The sequence below is a fragment of the Larus michahellis genome, chromosome 7 (assembly GCF_964199755.1).
Source record: "Larus michahellis chromosome 7, bLarMic1.1, whole genome shotgun sequence".
Classification (NCBI taxonomy): Eukaryota; Metazoa; Chordata; class Aves; order Charadriiformes; family Laridae; genus Larus; species Larus michahellis.
The window spans coordinates 45,431,380-45,450,154 of record NC_133902.1 but is presented as its reverse complement, the minus strand read 5'-3'; the positions used below and the strand labels follow the sequence as shown (position 1 = coordinate 45,450,154).

At 40.0% G+C, this 18,775-nt stretch overlaps 1 protein-coding gene across 3 annotated transcripts in view; it reads left to right on the top strand.

Moving 5' to 3' along the window:
- Positions 1–18,775, top strand: part of CNTNAP5 (contactin associated protein family member 5) — a 296,300-nt gene that overhangs the window by 184,969 nt on the left and 92,556 nt on the right. For all 3 annotated transcript variants that reach the window (XR_012588190.1, XM_074593548.1, XM_074593549.1), the window contains exon 12: positions 10,569–10,688. Coding sequence is in view for 2 of the 3 variants with exons in the window: in XM_074593548.1 (XP_074449649.1) it covers positions 10,569–10,688 (120 nt within the window). In the remaining variant the exon portion in view is untranslated. The remainder of the gene's footprint in view (positions 1–10,568; positions 10,689–18,775) is intronic.

Genomic DNA, 18,775 nt, shown 5'->3' with positions numbered 1-18,775 from the left:
TGATCTTGTCATGCTTCTGTTCTCCTACTCTTCTCTGAACTTAGCTGTAACACAGGTAAAACAGAAAATAGTGCTAAAGCCCATTGGTGTAACATATGGGAAGAGTCAGAATGTTTTCTACACAAGTTGTTTTTTGCCCGATGCGTAAGTCCATTTCTCTGTTTAGTAACTGCTAATCCTTCACAAGCTGCCACATGTGGAATTCAAGTCTTTTTTTGTTGTCTTTTTTTTTTGTTGTCTTCCCCCCCCCCCCCAATGGTGAAAGAGGATTTGGCTTTAACTCTCATTATTCCAGCTTCCAGTGCAATTCACATCTTCTTGCTGGCTAGTCGCAGCACTGATTAGCAATTGTGTTTTCATCTCTTATTTTATCTGTATTTATATTATCTGTAGCTGTGGAATTCTAAAGCCATATGCTAGTTCCTTGCTGTCAGAAAAGCATGTGGACCTGTAATTTGTTAGGAAATGTAGAACTTGGGCTGACTGTCCCTGGAGCCTATTTCACTGACTGCAGTTTGGGGAAACTAGGAGTCATGGAATAACCCTATAGGATATTAAGCCAATGGTAGGTGAGTTACATTTGCTTGTGTATGAATTTATTGGTGCTTTCTTTTCTCCATCTCTGTTGGGAATAAGATCCAATTTGCAGGTATATTAGAAGGTGTGTGATCTATATCATCTGCTGAAATCTTATGGATTCTTTCCTTTGAAACTACTGTTTGCTTACTGCTACTTGAGCTGATCTGTAGGTAAGAGTGCTTTGAGGATACAATCCTATTTCGAGTCTGAAAAATGCATGGGTTTGCTTTTTGGTTTATCTTTTAAATGTGCTTCACACAGCTTGCATTTAAATAGGTTGGAAGATTAGTTCAGCTGAAGTCTTTTAAACGATAGGTACTTTCCAGTTTCTACAGTGTGGTGGGTAACGTACTGATCCATCAGGTATTGGAGTAGTCTGATATCATCCAGGTAGATAGGAGAGGGTTCTTTATTTAATAACATGTGTGAACCATAGCAAAATAGATAATAATGTAATGTTTGTTTTCTGTTTTCCTCTTTTAGATAGAAACACTGATGTTAGTACACAGCTTGGGAAAAAGGCCTGGGTGGGATTCAGCTCATCTAGTTTTTGCTGTCTGATACTGAGATGTCTAATCTAAGATAGTGGTCTGCTCTCTCTAGATGTATAACAGAGAATGAGCTATTTTAAGAATTTGACTCATCTCACTGCGAGGGTGCCCATGGTAAGTTCATGGACCACCTCTGAAACATACCAATGTCTGTTGTCTATAGAGGGAGGCTGTCGTAGGTTAGACATACAGTAGGCAACTGAAGTTAGATCAGAATTTTAGGTATTGTCTATATATAAAGAGAAACAGAGGGAGAGGAATTACAGGTGTGTGTATATATATATATATATATAAATATAGAATATTTTTAATTGAAAGGTCATAGTTTAAAACCTGCAGAGTCATCTCTCTCATACTGTTGGTTCTCCTTGTAATTATCATGTGACAGTGAGAGCAGTAGACCAGTGTGAAATGGCCCTGAGATACAGAAAGTTATAATTTTATTGCAAGGTAATGATTAGTAATCTTCTCTTTCTATGAGTTATATTAGTCCCTTAGAAAGCCTCATCTTCCCCTTCCGTATTTCTATTATTTTTATGTATGATAGTTTTCAGATGGCCTTTAGTCTTGAGTGTATCTTTTTATTCCGAAGAGTGCTGAACATTAATATAAAGGATGATGAGAAATATAAAATAATGGTTTTATTCTTCATGTTCTCGGGATGTCGACATGTCCCAAAGCTTTGCAAGGTGATAATTAACAGAATGTAATTTAATTCTGGATATTTGCTTTGGTGTGTGATCTGTGTTGCACATACAGGCATGTGTCTTATTGGCCTAGGTAATTGCTGGAGGAAAGTTCCATCCAATAATGGAAATGTCATATAGTCGTTGATATGACATAAACTTATCATAACTTCAGGCTTTGAAAATGTATTTTTTAATATTAATATGCTTACTGCATATATCATTTTCGATCTGAAAAGCTTAATACAGCTTCATCCAGATCATTAGCAGTACTGGAGCTGCATCTTAAAGTGCCAGCCATGGATTTGGTAACTCTCCTGTGTTCCAAGGTAGGGAGATGCATACACAATTTACTGGTTGGGCAAATGAGGTTCAGAGAGTTTCAGGCTGCCCCATGTCTGATAGTGAGTCTGGTCATGTAATTTACATGTCCTGAGTAGCCAGTTTTCCTTTCTGAGATTCTTGGAATAGGGTTTTTCCATGTGTATTTAAATGCAGTGGTGTTCTTTGACTAAGCAAAACACATTTAATATTCATATCAAGCCTTCAGTACTGTACTTGGTGTTCCTGCATATTTTTGTTCACACCATGCTTCTGGCGTATGAATTTTCTTTGTTTATTTTGTAATAAGTTATTGTCTTACTAATGCTTTCCCTTCAGTTTGTGTATCTGTAAATTGTACATTTGCATGTCTCAGTGGTGTTCATTTTAAAAAGCTTTTCCCGTTGCCTGACATTTCCTTATAAATAACACAGAGAATATCCACTTTGGGACTTTATTGCCGAGCAGAGTAGGTGGGGGACTAACTCAGTCCCTTTTGAAGCCTGCCTGCGTCGGGTGTGACCGTCACCACGGGGACACCTGTACTTTCAAGAGCAAGGCTGCAATACCATTCTTTGCACAGTGTCCTTCAAGTTTTCGATTTCTCCTTTCTCACCAACGCTGCTCTTAAAATGGTGTAGGTCTCCCTGGCTGCTTTCTTGCGGCAGCAGGACTCGCAGGTCACCCTGCAGCAGGGGCCGCTGGGGTACGTGACTGACACAGCCGCTTTCAAACCTCAGCGGGGAAGCGACAGGGGAGGATGGGCTGACACGGCCTTCCGTTCCTCGGCCAAGGGGAGCCTTAGCTTGAATTGTAGGAAATTGTCTAATCCCCAAGTGTAGTGGAAGGATTCCTCCCAAGCGTCCATTTAGGTGACATTGTGGCAAAAGTAATTTTAAAGCTATCTATGGAAATAAGACATTCTTTATCACATGAGTAAATACATATTTTAAAAAGGAAAAATAAGCCACCTGTCATCCCAGCACATCACAGTGAAGACTGCATTAGTCTGTCAACAGCAGAGCTGTCAAAACCCAGTTTTCGAGAGTAGAGATTTCATTTTCTGGCATTTAACAAGACAATTGTATTATAAGGGTGAGAATGATGATCATTCCCAGAGTTCATTGCCTGTACTAGTCCCTTTGCTGTTGGAATGTAAAGAAAAGAAGAAACCTACCATTGCATGTTGCTTTATTTGTTATTTAGAAAAATCTTTTATCGAACGCTCATTACTCTGAGTCTGTAAGAACAAATCTGTCAGGCCGAGGTACACAAGCAGAGGGTGAAACAGGCGTCTCCAGTCTGCCTCCAGGAGCTCTCAGTGTTTTGGTGAGAATGCTGAATTCAGTCTGTGTCAGCATTTTGTGCATACCAGTTTGTCCAAGGTCAGTCCAGGGCTGGTTGCAGATCCAAACTGAATCCCCAGCTCTTATTGGCCTTTCCATTCTGACCAGTACATTAAGTTTTCACCTCAGAATACAATATTAATTCTTATTATAGGGGTTATTATTACAGTTTGCGTCTAAGGTGCAAATAACTACGGAACAATGAAATGAGTCTCAAATGATCTGGCAGTTCATATTCTGCCTACAGGTTTTCATGACCGTGTCATGGTGTTGGGTGTGGTGAAAGCAACATGCATCTCTGCTACGTTTTACCTGGGGAACAGACAATGTCAGCACATCCCAGTGAAATCAAGAATTAAAGTTCTTTAGGTCTCTGTAATGTATTTTTATTATATCACCATAAAAAGTTATCTCCATCTGAGAAATGGAAAATTATTAACTATGTTTATTAGGGTATGAGAATGCAATCTACATACAGCAGTACTGCAGGATTCATTTTGGTAATCATAACTAGTACAGCTCAAATTCCAAATCTCTGTCTCAGAGTATTTGCAAAGAAATGTGTGTGATCAGTTTCCAAAGTAATTGGAAATACGGTAGGAAAGAAATATTGGGAATTTTAAGGCTGACTTGTAATTAATTTTATTTTTGGAGAAAAATTACGTAGGTGTCCATTAACTTTGAAAAGTACAGAGTCCTCTGATTAAAAAAAAAAAACAAAACCCGAACTAATTGCTTGTGATTTGGAGTTTATGCTCTTGATGGTATCTGTGCCAGTAACGTACGGCTGAGTGGAGGGGAGAGAGATTTACCTTGCCTGGTTTCCCACTACTGAAACCGAAGCCTGGGTATCGCCGTACCCTTTGCGTGGAGTCGAACTGACAGCACTATCTTAAATACGGGTAAGGGGTGGCTCTTACTTGATGAATTAATAGTTGATTCATCCATTGAAGAGGGGAGGCTTTAAATGTGTTGCTTCCTGGGGATCGTTTGCAGAAGTTCAAGTCTTTACACAAAGAAGTTTTCTTTTTTTAGCCAAAATACAAAGAGAGGTGAAAAATGAAATTAAAGTGGTCTGAGAGAGAGGAGAGGTTTTGTAAATTAGGAACATGGGGGCAAAGGAAACGGAACTGTTAAGTGCTCAGGAAAACTGAGGCCGGCTAAAGGCTTATCTGCCAGGGAGCTCCATAATGAACCAGTGAGCGTCCGCTCAGTGAAGGCTCTTGTGGAGACTGTGGGTGAACTGGTTAGGGCAAAAGTAAGATTGGAAGCCAAATGTCAGTACGGTAACAGGTAGCCAGTAAAAAACCAAATAAAAAGCCGTTTTATTTGGTAGAATGGAAATTTGACCTTGCAAATGTTTGTGCCCAGCCATGTGCTGTTCGAAGGTTTCAGCTATGGCAGGAATACAATCTTTACTGCTCTAAGGACTGTAATGAAAACAGTTGGATTAACAAGTTCAAGATACTTCAGAGAGCTGAACAGTGATGAAATTGCTCATATTTAAAACTTGGCAGGCTCTTGCAGCGTATTGAATCAAGGCTGAAGTTTCAATTGCAGAGCCAAGCCGCGTCGGACCTGCCTGCAGGGTGCAGAGAGCTACCGTGTGCGCTCCGGCTGACCAGGCGTAAGGGTCTTGATGCAGGAATGAGAAAATGAAAGCCTGGAGTTGATTTTGCACAAATGGTCAAAATAGGTTATTATAATGACATTAAACTCTCTTAATGCCTTTCTAGCATTGAATTCTGAATCATGGATCTGTAGCTTGAATTTTGATCAATCAAAGTGGATATTTATAGTTTTGCTAGGTTGCTTCTACAGGGATGTAGTGTGTGTGGCTTGAAAAAATATGGGATACGTATATTTCAGGTCCATAATTTTGATTTTTGAGCTTATGAATCTTTATATCCAAGGAGATACAAGAGAACATGTAGAATTGGGTGATGTTGATCTGACTGGGGATAAAGTGTTTATTTTATAAATGCTGATCAAAGTTTCGCAAGCCATTTCTTAAGCACCTGGGAAGATGAGAACTAAAGGAAAAGATGGCCATTGTGATCAGTGAGTAAAGCCGTGTTCAAAATGAATGCGCTGATGGGAAGAGTTGTTGATCTGAAAAGCTAGTTTAATTTGAGATACTTAAGACTGAAAAGAGATACCTGAGGGAGAAATTGGTATACGTGTTTCACAGAGGATTATAAGGGATTGGGAGATAGATATCTTGAACTCTGTCAGTATTGTGCATGCCGCAACACCATCAGCACGGCTCATCCTAGCAGGTAAGCAAGAGCACAGACAGTACTTAGGGACAGAATGGGGCTCTCAGGCTGCATCAATTTCAGTAGCTACCTCTGGGAGGATTTTAAATTTCTTTGTGAAACATAGCAGTAGCCATTAAAAAGATTCCTTAAAGAGCACTGCAAAAATGTCAGCACAGGGTCCAATATTATAGCTTATAAGTGATTCTGGGGAAAAGGGGGAAGAAAAAAAGCAATAAAAGACATCCAGTCTCTTTGTGACCAAGTAAAACAGGTATTTCTGATGTCCAGTTTTCCTTACTAAATCTGGGACCTTGGAGTCAAGCTGTTTCTTGTTTTTTCTTCCTGGAATAGCCACCGTTATCAGCAGCAGCCCATCAGCCAAACTCTGCCCTCTCTGACACCTTTTACACTTCGGTTTTTGCCTTGTTTTTACCCTAATGCTTTTACCTACCACACCTGACTGTGAGGTCCAAGCCATACCTGCAGGGGGGCAGCATGGGTTCATGTCCGCTGCTGACATCTCTTTCTGTCGAGCGCTAGCGTAATGCAACTCCACGAAGCGAACGGCTTCATCCTGACTGCCTGCGGGAACGCGGCAGCAGGAACTGCAGCGCTACTGCTGCATGGCAGCGCAGCTTCTTCCTAAAAGGGCCTGAGGAAACGCGGCAGGGGCTTAAAAGTCATCAACTGTGATTTTCAGTTGGTTCTGGCTCGGTGGAACAAACGTTGCTGGAAACGTTGCTCATTTTATCTTCAGTGGCTGATATGAGTCAAAATTAAGTCCAAAAAAAAGTGTAGGATGGTTAGGGAAGCACAACTGATCTTGCTTCTCTGAGAACAACTTAGAGGTTTTGGTTTTGAAACTGTGTTTTCAAAAAGTGCTAACGAGGAAACAAGCTTTGCATGGGCAACCTATAAAGAACATTATTTTTGTTAGTTTGGTCCCGTTTTGGTGCACATTTTAAAATCTGGAAGGAAACTTGAAAGAGTGAAACTATAAACAATCTTAAAATGCTTCACAGAAAGGAATAAAATTCCTATTTTTGGAGGGGGGGTGTTTCTGTTTTTTTGTTGTTTTTTTTTAATTTAAAAATAATGCTTGAAAATTGTTGACGGGTTCTACTCCTAATGAACTGATGAATACCTCTACTTTATTAAAAAGGTGTAATTACTGCGAATGTTGTTTGACATTAAAATGTACGCATTTCTCAACAGTTCCGTAATTACACTTGGTGCTTGCTTTTTGAAAGGCCTATTACATGCATAAATGGTTGGTGACTCTTTAATGACAACTACAATAATGGTTTCCTACTGTTCCCAAAAGGACCACATCTCCATCTACATCAGAGAAGTCTGGCACAAAACAGAACATAAATCTGAAGGCAGTTTTCAAAGTTAAGGCTCTGGGGTCTGAACAGTCACAGCTGACTGTTCATCTGGTTTTTACTTTTGTATGATATTTCTGATTGCATAAAGAGAAGAATGACTGCAAAGAGATCTTGTCTTTCATTGAACCATAAAGACAGCTTCAAGTTGTTGTCACTGGAGTAATAGGGCCCTTTTCAGGAAATGGAATTGCATAACTTTATTCTGAAACAAGCCATTGGCTCGGCCTGCGAAGACATTGAGCAGAGCTTGGAATGGATGGTGCACTTGGAATGTCTGTGGGGGCATTTATCTGCCAGTGACTGGAAAACAAATATCATTTTCTCCTTGATGCATTATACAGCATAAAATAGCAAAAAAGAGAACTAAAAGTAATGGCCCATCCAGTCTAGAAGTAAGCAGTACCAGATGCTTAAGATACAGGCACGTGAAACTTTCAGCATGCAGTTACAAAATAAACTGCCCACCAAAACAGCTTTTCCCTAAGTCATGAGAGTTAGAATATGTTTTATGTGCTAGAGCTTGAGGTTTATAGCCTTTTCCCACTTCTTCTGCTACTCCCTAGTATTTACTGCTGGAATTCTCATATAACCAGAAGGAAAACATACCAGGATGGATTTTCTTCTGGCGGATATAACTGTAGTTTCACTGAAGCTTGTGCATCCTTTCAGATTTATACCAGCCAAGTACCCCTAGCCTGATTTCCAGCTCTATGCAGCCTTTTTTTTTCCAAAGCTGCAGTGACAAAGTAGCCATCTAAAGGTGAGTAGATCACCTCTGTTTGCATCTGCCCACATTATTAACGGCTGAATCTTCACATCTTTCCTTATTAATTTGAAAAAAGTATATCTGGGCTCCAGCCAAAATGACAGTCAAGAAGCAGCAGAACACTTAGTAAGAAAAAAGTTTGTGATGAAGAATGAGTTTCTGGCTGTGCCAGTTCACTGACAACGTATTAGTTTTATGTCTCTGCCTCTTGCGCCATCCTTTGTCTTTAAAAATACTCAGCAAACAATTCAGGGGAAGCAATTGGCATATTCCCTAATGAGATAAGATAAAGTGTCCTGTAATGATGATGACAGCGAATTCACTAAGTGAACTGCAGTTTGAGAACTTTGCAAATTGATCAAAGCGTGATTCCTTGATTGCTTACTTAATCGCCTGTTACGGTCTCTTTCCTGACCCTCCATGTCCCACTTGCTTTTGTCAGCACTTTGGCGACTGAGGGACTCTCTGTTAGCCCCTCAGGTTGTGAGTAGTGGAAGAACAGGTTCTGGTTTGGGGATTTTATTTTATTTGCATTTAATGTGTACTGTTGGCCAGCTATCAGAGGGGGAATTTAGAGATCTTCTAGACTCCTGTGGTGCTTTCTACATCAGGCTAATGACTGTCAGGAAGAAGTTTTCTTAATTCTGTTTATTATAGGACAGATACTAATTAAAGCACTGTCTCACCAGGTGCTGAGTACCTTAAACAGCTTCTTAACTCCAGGAAGGGTAATGCTGTGCATATTTAGCACTTAGTGATGGTCTGTCTGCTAATGATGTCTGGTCAGGAGAGAAATGTACAAGGGTAACACATATTTTGGTGAGTGGTACATAGTCAGTTTGGGATTGGAGCCCCTAGAACTGTGATTATATTTTGTTGGCAGAGTGAAGAAGTGTCCTAATTTCAGTAAAATCTGAGTCATGAACTATCCCGTGGCATTCTTCAGAATAATAGTCAAACAAGGCTTCTTCAGGCTGACCGTTTAAGTCTTTTGTGTAATGTGTTTCGTTAGAGAAACTACTTTTAGGGAATGAGGGGGAAGGAGGGATGTGAGTCCATGCATGCACAGGAGTGGGAATGAGGAACCATTCCTGCTGGTGTAGGGCGATTCCTGCCTTCTGCAGGAGAGGCTAGGACTGCGTTTCGGAAGTGGCAAGGAAGTGCTCTCCCTGCACTCAGCCTGCAAACCTCCTTGAGTTCTCTCCAGATGAAAGGCACTGGGAATTTGGCAGTTGTATTTACGACCTCGATACGGCACGTATTGTGCCATATCAAATTTAATTGTACTGCTCTCCTGCCTGAAGAGTGAAAGGCTTGGAAAAAAGATTTGCAGTGGCTAAAAAATGGGTTATACGCAAATACCCCTGAGTATCCCCCAATCTGTATAAGTCCAGGGTTTGCTCTATGATGATGTACAAATGTGAAAATAGTAGCTAACAGTGCTCTTAAAAGGAAGGGGTAAGAAAAAGATAGATTTGACCTCCCAGCAGCCAAAGATGATGTCCAAATATATTTGTCTGTTCTCTGCTACTGGTAGCACTCAAAAGCTTATTTAAAGATTAGGGGTAATTCCGTTTGCGTGCATTTCTGTTACTGTGTCTTCCAAATAACTGTCCTGTAGGAAGAAAAAAAGGGAGTCTTCATGTATCTGACAAGTCAGTCTGTGTTTTTTGTTGTATTTGTTAACAATTAGTTGAACAACCATAAGCTGTTACGTTGAATAACCTTGTTGGTATAATCAGGTAAGTATTTAAATGAGTGGGAAAAAAAAATCAATCCTCCTGCAATGCCTTTTAAGGGTACTGTTGTTCAAGATCCAGGGTCATACATGTGACTGACTGGTACCTCATAACTGCCTCTCTTGGGGGAGGTTCTCTTTGCCACATATGAAGTGACAGTCATAATATCTTTCCTGAAAACATGCCTCAAATACAAGTAATTTCACTGACCTGTGGGAGTTTTTCCTCCTCTTCTTGCTCTTGGAGACCTGCTGTGCTTGTTTTATTGACCACTTACATTTTCATGGCCACTAATCCTCCAAAAGAAGAGTATTGATAAGCAGAAAGGAAGAGTTGGTGGTATAAAAGTAGGGCTAAAGCATAAAGATGTCACCCAGGATGGAGACCGTATCTGAGCTTGAGCTTTTCTGCTAGAGGACAATGGCTTGTTTTCATTTGGGTTGTAGATGGTGGTAGGGGTCTGTAGATACCTGTTAACAATATCTTGCAGGGAAGCTGAAGACTGGCAAAAATATCTTTCTTCTCCGTTGACAAGGCTTGATCGCATTCCTAGGTAGTAAATTGTGTACATATGTGTATGTATGTCTTTGAAGTATCAGTATGTGGATGCATATATGTATCACTCCATAACTAGATGGTGGCATGTTTGAAAGTTCCTATCCATTTACTTAAGTATTTAGATACTTTAATCCGAAAAATAAGGAAAATATCTGTATCTTTAAAGCCAGAATATTTTAAGTTCAAGGAAGTAGTTAAATACATGCCTAATTTTGAGCATGGACTGAGGTCTGAATGCAGTAAACTCTTTCACACGCGAATCAGCAGTGACCCAACAGTTTATGTTCTGACAATGCTTAAAGCAGTGCTCATGTATGAAACGTGTCTGTTTTCTCCATGTTTATGTGATACAATCTCTCTCTCTCTTTTTAAGCTATCTATGAACAATCTTGTGAGGCTTACCGACACCAAGGGAAGACGTCAGGTTTCTTCTACATTGATTCCGATGGAAGTGGACCACTTGGACCGCTCCGTGTTTTTTGCAATATAACAGGTAATGACCTAACCTTGTCTTTGGTGCTTTATGTTGCCTCTAATGTTATTGGCATGTCTATCATTGTACTACTAAGAAGACCCCACAATCATGGGTGTCTCAGTAATGGGAAAAAGAAGAGAACTGGTAGTAACTGAGGTTCCACTCTGAGGTGTTTCCTTAAATCTGATCCATGTAAAAGTGATTTTTAAACTTTAAGTTTGAAGGACTCACCTTGTACTGTTGCTAAGTGGTATTTACAATGGTATTTTCACCTTTGAAAGGGCACTACTGCTGTATTTTTCATAATATCATAACTTTTAATGAGATGTTTGTATTTTTTACTAAAGATGTAGAAACCTAGAATTCAAACCTTCTTTTGTAACTGTGGATGGTTTCTCTGTTTTACTAGAACATGAGATCTGGGAATGATTATTAAACTCCTTGCACTGAGCTAGCTGTAAGCCCTTCCAGTCTGACTTGGGCGGGAATACCGTCCCTCATATAAGTGTGCTGCCTTTGATGTACCAGAGAATAGAAACCCTCATCATCCTGGGTATCTGTATGGAGGAGAAGGCATGATGCTTTTAGGAGGAGGGACACCAAAGGGACAGGTAGCGGAGCAAGAGCCTGGCAAGGTGACCTGTTGAAAGAGACTTCTCAACCTTAGATTTCTGTAGTTTTAAAATAAAAAGTGTTTCGAATTAATATAACTGTCTGGCAAATTCTCCCCTTAACTGCGTCTTATTTTTTATATAGGACTGTGACGCGAGGGTGTGAAAAAATATTACATAGCCTATATTGTGGATTGGGGCAGGTGGTAGAGCATCCTTTCTGCTGTTTATTTTTTAAATGGGGTGGAAATTTCCTAGACTGTCTTCTGTTTGGCATTTCTTTGCTTCCTGGGGCCAGGTGCGGATGAAAGAATATTTTATTACCCCTTCTAAATCGCTAATTCTGGTTGAGCTCCTTTACCACATATCACCTCCACACTCAGTCCTGAAAACTAAGGACTCAGGATATTCATATTTTATCCTTAATCTCCTTCTACTTAAAGTGTCTCAAATTAAATTTTCATTTTGATTTAATTGGGCAATCATTATGTTAATTAAATGCACACCAGTTAATTATTAAGTATGTTTTTTATTCAAGTGTAACAAATATTTAATAAGATGTGTCTCCTTCACTGTTGTTGAATCTCGTAAGAATTGAAACAGAGTTTCACCTTTCTGTCTGAATATCCTTCCTTGATCTCCAGTATGGGAAATGTACTCATTTTTATTATTTATCATATAAATATGTGTGATCAAAACATTGTCAGTGCTTTTTATCTCTGCTGAAGAAGTAGGATTTTTGACAAACTCCTTGCAGAAGGCATCTGCTTTCCTCAAATAAATTTTATCTGGCAGAAATCCAGAAGGCATATACCTGATTTTCTCTCTATCTGTAATGAACTTGCTGACATTCTTATTTTATTTTGGTTACGAGAAAAGTGGAGGTGGGGAAAACTGACAGAACCTCCTAGCCTGGAAAACTTTTTCGTGTTTCTTCTTTCCCCCTAGATGTCTCATTTGAGGCAGGGGAAGGTCATTTGTCACAGGCATCTCTGTTATTCCTATTGCATAAAAGAGGGCTGAGGCACAGAAAGAAATTACTATTTTACAGTTGTCCAGAGATTTTGAGGTACAATTGGGTTATGCTTCTGTATCATCTAAATGTGATTTGGGTGCCTTAATCACAAGACCTTCTTTTCTCTCTGGGAACATACCTTATTGTTATGCTGATAATAATTGTTTACAGTAATAGATTAAGTGCAAAATATGGAAAAAATAACTCAACTTTATGTACATGGGGATAGATTCTGAATTTGTTACTCTTTTCAGATAATGCTTCTGCATAGTTTTCCGAAAGTATCGATACTCGATATTTCTTTTTCCTGATGCAACGAATAGTTCAGCTTGAAACTTATTACCACAGGACAGCAAGGAGGCCAATGTATCAACAGAGGGGGAAAAAACAGGCTGCAAAAAGCCCCAGTCTTGTCTGATAGATTCAGAAGGTGCAGTTATACATGGAGGTTTAGTTGCAGTTCCCAGCTCAGGCAGCTGTGAGGCGAAGATCCCTGGGAAATGAGAGTGTGTGTCAGGAAAACCTTTTGCCTTCCCTGGGTATCTGTTCACCCTCAAAGGCAGAGGCAGGTTCCTGGGTTAAACGAAGCTTTGCTTTTACTCGGGCTGACAGTTCTTCTTTTTGCGTACAGTTCAAGAAGAGGTAACCTCTTTATGCCCAAAACATGTTCAGGCTGAAGAATTTGGAGGTGGAATGGAAAATCCGGGGAAATGACTCATTTAGTGCTTTTAAAAGTAGAGGTGCAGTGAGCTAATGACTTCTGGGAATTACAGAGCCTTGAATCTGTGAAGGATGAATTCAAAGAAGGAATCAGATCATCAGAAATGAGCAGCATCATTGCACTTAGAGAACAGTGGTGTTCCTTAATGTTCACTTCCATTTGTTTAAAATTCTTTCTAATTTTTACCTGTTTAGTTGAACAGAGAGGGATCTTGTTTGTAGCAAGTTATTAACCAGGGCAGATTAACACCAGCTTTCTCACATGTTGGTGTCTGGTCGTAAGCATCCAATATGTGAAGTGGATATGGGAAGTATCAACATTACAAGTTAATTTATTGTGTCTATGGTCCCGGTGATTTCTCTGCAGCCCATCAACTTTAACAGCCCACTGCTGAATAAAAATTCTGAAGAAAGCAGAAAATTGTGATTGTGTGTGTTGAGAGGGAATTGGACAATCATACGAAGACAAAGAGGGAGAGAAAAATAAGGGAAGGGAAATTTTGCAGGGGGAAAAAAAAAACAAGAGGAAAAAAGTATTAAAAAAATATAAAGCCAATTTTCAGCATGGCAAGAAATGTAAAAGTAGACTGTCACAGGATACCTGCTGATACCGGAGCGGTTAAATGTATTTATTCATTGCCTGGAGAAGTGGCTGAAAACGCAAGGTGACAAAAATTGTAGATGACATACTATTATTTAAGTTGGTCAAGAAGAGGGAAGGGTATATGAAGCACCTTAGAAGGATCGTATCTTGAAGATTGTTTATTTCTAGCAGAAGTAAAATATGTTGTTGAAGGTTGTCGGGAACAGTAATTTACCTAATTAAAGGCAAAGAAAGATATCTGTACAAAGAGAGGTTAAAAGTAAATAATCCAGGGCTATTTCGATTGGGAGGACCCAAAGTGAATGGACCTCATTGACAAAAGAGATGCTCATTTGGATTTTCTTACAATAGGAATAAAGAGACAGTTCAATGTCATTGAAAGATAGCAAACTCAAAAATAGATTAAAAAAAACAAGACAGCACCTTATTAACATAATGTTTTCTTCACCTTATATACCCATTACACATCCGAAGCAAAGTCACTTTCAGAGGAAAATTCATCACCCGTTAGAAATAATGAGAAGTCCACACCAAATATGTGTGTGTGTGTGAGAAGTAAACAAGGCATACGTGCCCAAACCATGATCCTATGTAATTGGATGCTATGTGAGACACCATGAGGGTTTGTGTGGGTCCATGCAGGGATTATTAATTTAGAATCATAGAATCATCTAGGTTGGAAGGGACCTTTAAGATCATAGAGTCCAACCGTCAACTTAATACTGCCAAAACCACCACTAAACCATGTCCCTAAGCACCACGTCTACCCGCCTTATGATTGCGTTCAGCACCATGGGAAGGTAGCTAGCCTGTTTCCAGGGCCATCTGCATGGGAATGCGAACGAGCTCTTCTTGCTTTATCCGGGTTCTTCCACCACCCATGATGGTCTACACCCACACTTTTTTGCATAAAGTACAGAGAGAATGTATCCTGTCATGCTTTGAGGTAATGAATAGCCACCAATGCTGGTAAAGAAATTTTCCCTGTAGGCGGATTGTTTGATAGTTAACCCAGTTGAATTAATCTTCACTTCCCACTGAAGTGATTGATAACAATCAATATAGAAAATGGCTAATGGACCCCTGAACCTCTGGTCTGGCAGTCTTTCTATCATTGTGAGGCCTGTTTTTTTCTCTTGGTGCTTAGAAATCTATTAATCTGTTTTGAGTATGGCTTAAATGCTAATAATCATATTGTCCAGTGTAAAGTCTATAGACATGCAATCTACATCCATGTACTTGTTTTGCCGCCCTGTATGGAAAGTGTTTGCAATGACCTTTCCTCATCTCCTCTGGAGTAAATTTTGCCCTTGATATCTGAAAGATTTGCTTACAATACACTTGAGTCGTTCTGTCACCACACTTCATTACTGATGCTGTTTTACTGTATGCTGACCCTGGGCTATAGAATCAATAATGCTTAGAAATTGCCATGACGAGATCAATGGTTAATTTTATCTTGGCCAGATAATTGTCCAGTCCTCAAATAGCTTGCCTTTTCTTTGTTTCCCACCACTTTTTTTCTCTAAGGGTGTAGATTGGGGAAAGATGAATCCTTATTCCAACTTTGCTGCTAGTCCACGATCTGGTTTTGAAACTACCATAATGAAAAAAAAAATTAATGAACAAAAATATAACTCGCCTTGTTGCGGATCATCTCTGCTTTTCAGTCTCATCTCAAAATGCAGATATTGCCTATTTTTCTGGTGCAAGAAAAGCATAGCTTTATTTTCTCTGTCTCAGAAAACTGTATAGAAACTATTTAAATCTCAGACAAAGTAAGGGATTCTATACAGATATGAAGGAGATTGCCAAAGTTATGCCAGCATTTTTTTTTTAATTCAGCTAACAATGATAGAGATCTTATTCTTCCATATAGTACATATTCCATGACATGTGAAGAGGGTTGAATTCAGGAGGATACAAGTTGTGTTTGTATCTGAACAGTCTAAATACTTGTCTAAATAAGTATAAACAGTCTAAATACTAAATATTCGAATAGTCCCACTTACAGTATGATATTTGCACAGCTTTTTGAGGAAAATACTGTAGCCGTTCAGCTTTACTCACTTTACTAGGAACAAGGAACAGACTGGAGTAAAGAAGAGATGGACTACCTCAATGCAGAGCTGGCTAGACCTCAGTTCTTGCAGTAGGGATCCCCATTTATGCTCCCAACATAATCGTGGAACTGGTGGTATTTTCCCTTTCTTTCCACACAAAAATCTCTGATCATTTTCTTATATAATTTATTAATCCATTTTTCCATTAGAAATCATCTCCTTTTACTTTGTATAGCAATCACACTGATACAGAAGTCACCTTGTGATTCAACCCTTGTTATGTTTCCCGTGGACTTGGCAGACTCTCAGATGGAAAGGAGGGCTGCCACCGCTCTGGCTGAGGCAGTAAGAGAGAGGAGGAGGAGGAGGTCATGCCCTGAATTCTGGTTATATTACCTGCAGCTACATAATTGTGGGACAAGAACTTAAATGGCGAAACTCCCTGAGATTCTTAGAATGAGCTAGGTAAGATTTTGTATCTTTGAACTTCCTAAGGAAGTTTTCGGAGTGCCTTTTTCATTTTGTTTTGTTTTGTTTTGTTTTTTAATGAGTGTACCTTACAGCTTACTGTCTGTAATTGTGATTGACTTTATCACTGGAGAAAACAATAAATGGGAATCCTTTACAAATTATTTGATACTGTTTAGATTAAAGATAGCCCTTGAAGATTTACAGTTTATGTGCTCAAACACTACAGGTCTTTTGGCGCACTGTAGTTCTGACAATTTATACATTTCTGTTTTGAATTTTCATTAAGTATTCCAGAACTTTATATAATGAAAAACTTTTAGTGCTTATATTATGTCAAAGACATTGCGCTGTCAACAGCTGTCTTGCCATTTTTAGTGAAATTGTTGTGTTTCTGATGACCATCACAGCAGAAGTCCTGCAGGCCGCCTTCACTTGCAGGAGGCCCCCAAGGAAGCTTTAGTATAGAAGAAGGTAAGAGTAGGTCTTTTCCTCTAGCCTTTACCTTTTAACCAAGGGTTACTGCAACTTAGTCACTCTCCTGCCACATTTGCAGTGCTCAGAAGTTAGACGTAAGCTGTGGCTCTCCAAAAGTCACTCCAGCTGTCTCAGTTACAAGGAGTTGGATCCATTTGCCCCAGGCACGGGAGTCTAGTGCCATGTTGGAAACCTGCAGGTGTCCTGGGGCAGCATGAAAAGAACAGCAGGTTTCCTGTGGGCTCCACTTGTCTGCCAGGCTCATGCAGATGTCTGAGCCATCTCAAGGCATATGAAATAGCAAAAAAGTGATTATGATGAGTCTCTCAAAACTCACCTTAGATGAAGGAGACTGAATCAGAGAGGACTGCACTGTTGTCACAAGTGCAGCGAGTGTGAGCATGGTGGAGAAGTGTCCATTTTCCATTAAGTAGTTGTTCAGTGACTCTGGTTTTGGAGAGCAATATTTCTCACTGCTTGTTGTAGATACCCTGTATTAAAGTATATATGGAAATAGAGGATCATCAAGAAGTAGGCTGGCAGGATAATGGTTTGGCATCTCTGGGCTTCAGCACAACATGGGGGATGAGGGTGCAGTAGAAGCGTCTCATTCTCATCCATCAGAGCCGCCTGGCATGGTCACTCTGCTGACAGAGACGCCTCGCACCGTGGGCTCAGAGCGAGCAAACTTCATCACCAGGGGTGTAAGAGAGTTGGGAACCCAGCTCTTCCCTCTCTGCCAGGGCTGGGACAGCATGAATGTGCGGCTGGGGTGTGATGCCTTCCTGGTGCTGGCTACTGACTGCCAGGAAGGATTTACAGATGGGGAATGGTTCCAGGCGTGGGCATCCCCGAGGAATGCAGACGGGCAGGTGCAGTCTGCCAGTACCACCGGAGAGTGGGCTGCACGCAGGACTGGGGGGACGGGAAACCCCCCCCCCCGAATTGTTTCCATGGAAATGCAATGATTCTGCAGTAGCTGGAAGTGGCTGAATCAGAAACTAGGAGGAGGCTGATGAGCACAAAACAAGCTGCAAAAGCACATACTGCTGGGTCAGCCAGCAGAAAAAAAAATAAGAAGGTAGATAGAAAAATAAAAAAGGTTGTGTTTCATTGGAGACTCAGGAAACACCTCCTAGAGTCAGTGAATTAAAGCTGTTTGCGATAAGAAGTTGTCTTTTGATATTTTTTTGAGGGGTGTATGTTAGAGCGGCTGGGTTAAACTGCCGCTGCAGCTTAAACAGTTCAGTGTTGAAGGAGGAGAATGTGTCTTTTGTATGGTTACTCCTGAAGTTATAGGTACAGCTTTCAGGACGATATTTGGCATTCAATGTAGAGCACTGAAACAAATGCATCATATGAGCTCTCAGAGCAATTTTTCTCTCTCTCATGTAGCATTTACCGTATGTTTGGCTTGTTGGCAATTTAATCAGTCTGAATAATCTTGTTTTGTGACAAACCTCCTAAATCACAAAGGAGTGATGCAGTTTGTATGGGTGAAATGTGCTCCACAGAGATATTTCAAGTTGAAGAATAAAAATGGGAATTAGACAATACAGAACTCATTGAAAGCCAGTTTTCCAGCTGCTCTAATTTCCCACAATTTAATTTGTGTGCCGTCAAAAGCAACTTGGAGGCTTCCAGCAAGATGATAGAACTATGGGTGAGGCTAAAATGGGGGTCTAAAATGTGCTGAGTGCATTGCAGTCCCATGCTGTAAAAACATCTCCTAGGACCAAATACAGGCAGCATAATATCCTAGTAAATTGGACCGTTAAATAAAACTGTAAAGTCATAAAGCTGTTGCATTACCCTGAAATTAAAGCATTGTCACCTTTGAATTATGGAACAATTTAACAAGCATTTAGGAAATCTGCTTTTCAAGGATGCGTTTAACTATTCCAGGTTATACAGTAGAAGATGTGGCTGCCCTCTCCTACTGGGTTTTGAATGACTTTCAGCTTGTGTGTGGTTTGAAATTTTACCAAGCTGAGAAAGTAATAAAATAATAAAGTGGAAAAATAGAAGGTAAAAATAAACAGTGACCTTTGCCTAGAGAACAGTTCTTTCACTCCAATTGCAAATTCACAAGTGCAGGGAGAGCTCATTAAATTGAGTAAATAGGAAAAAACCATATAGTATGGACA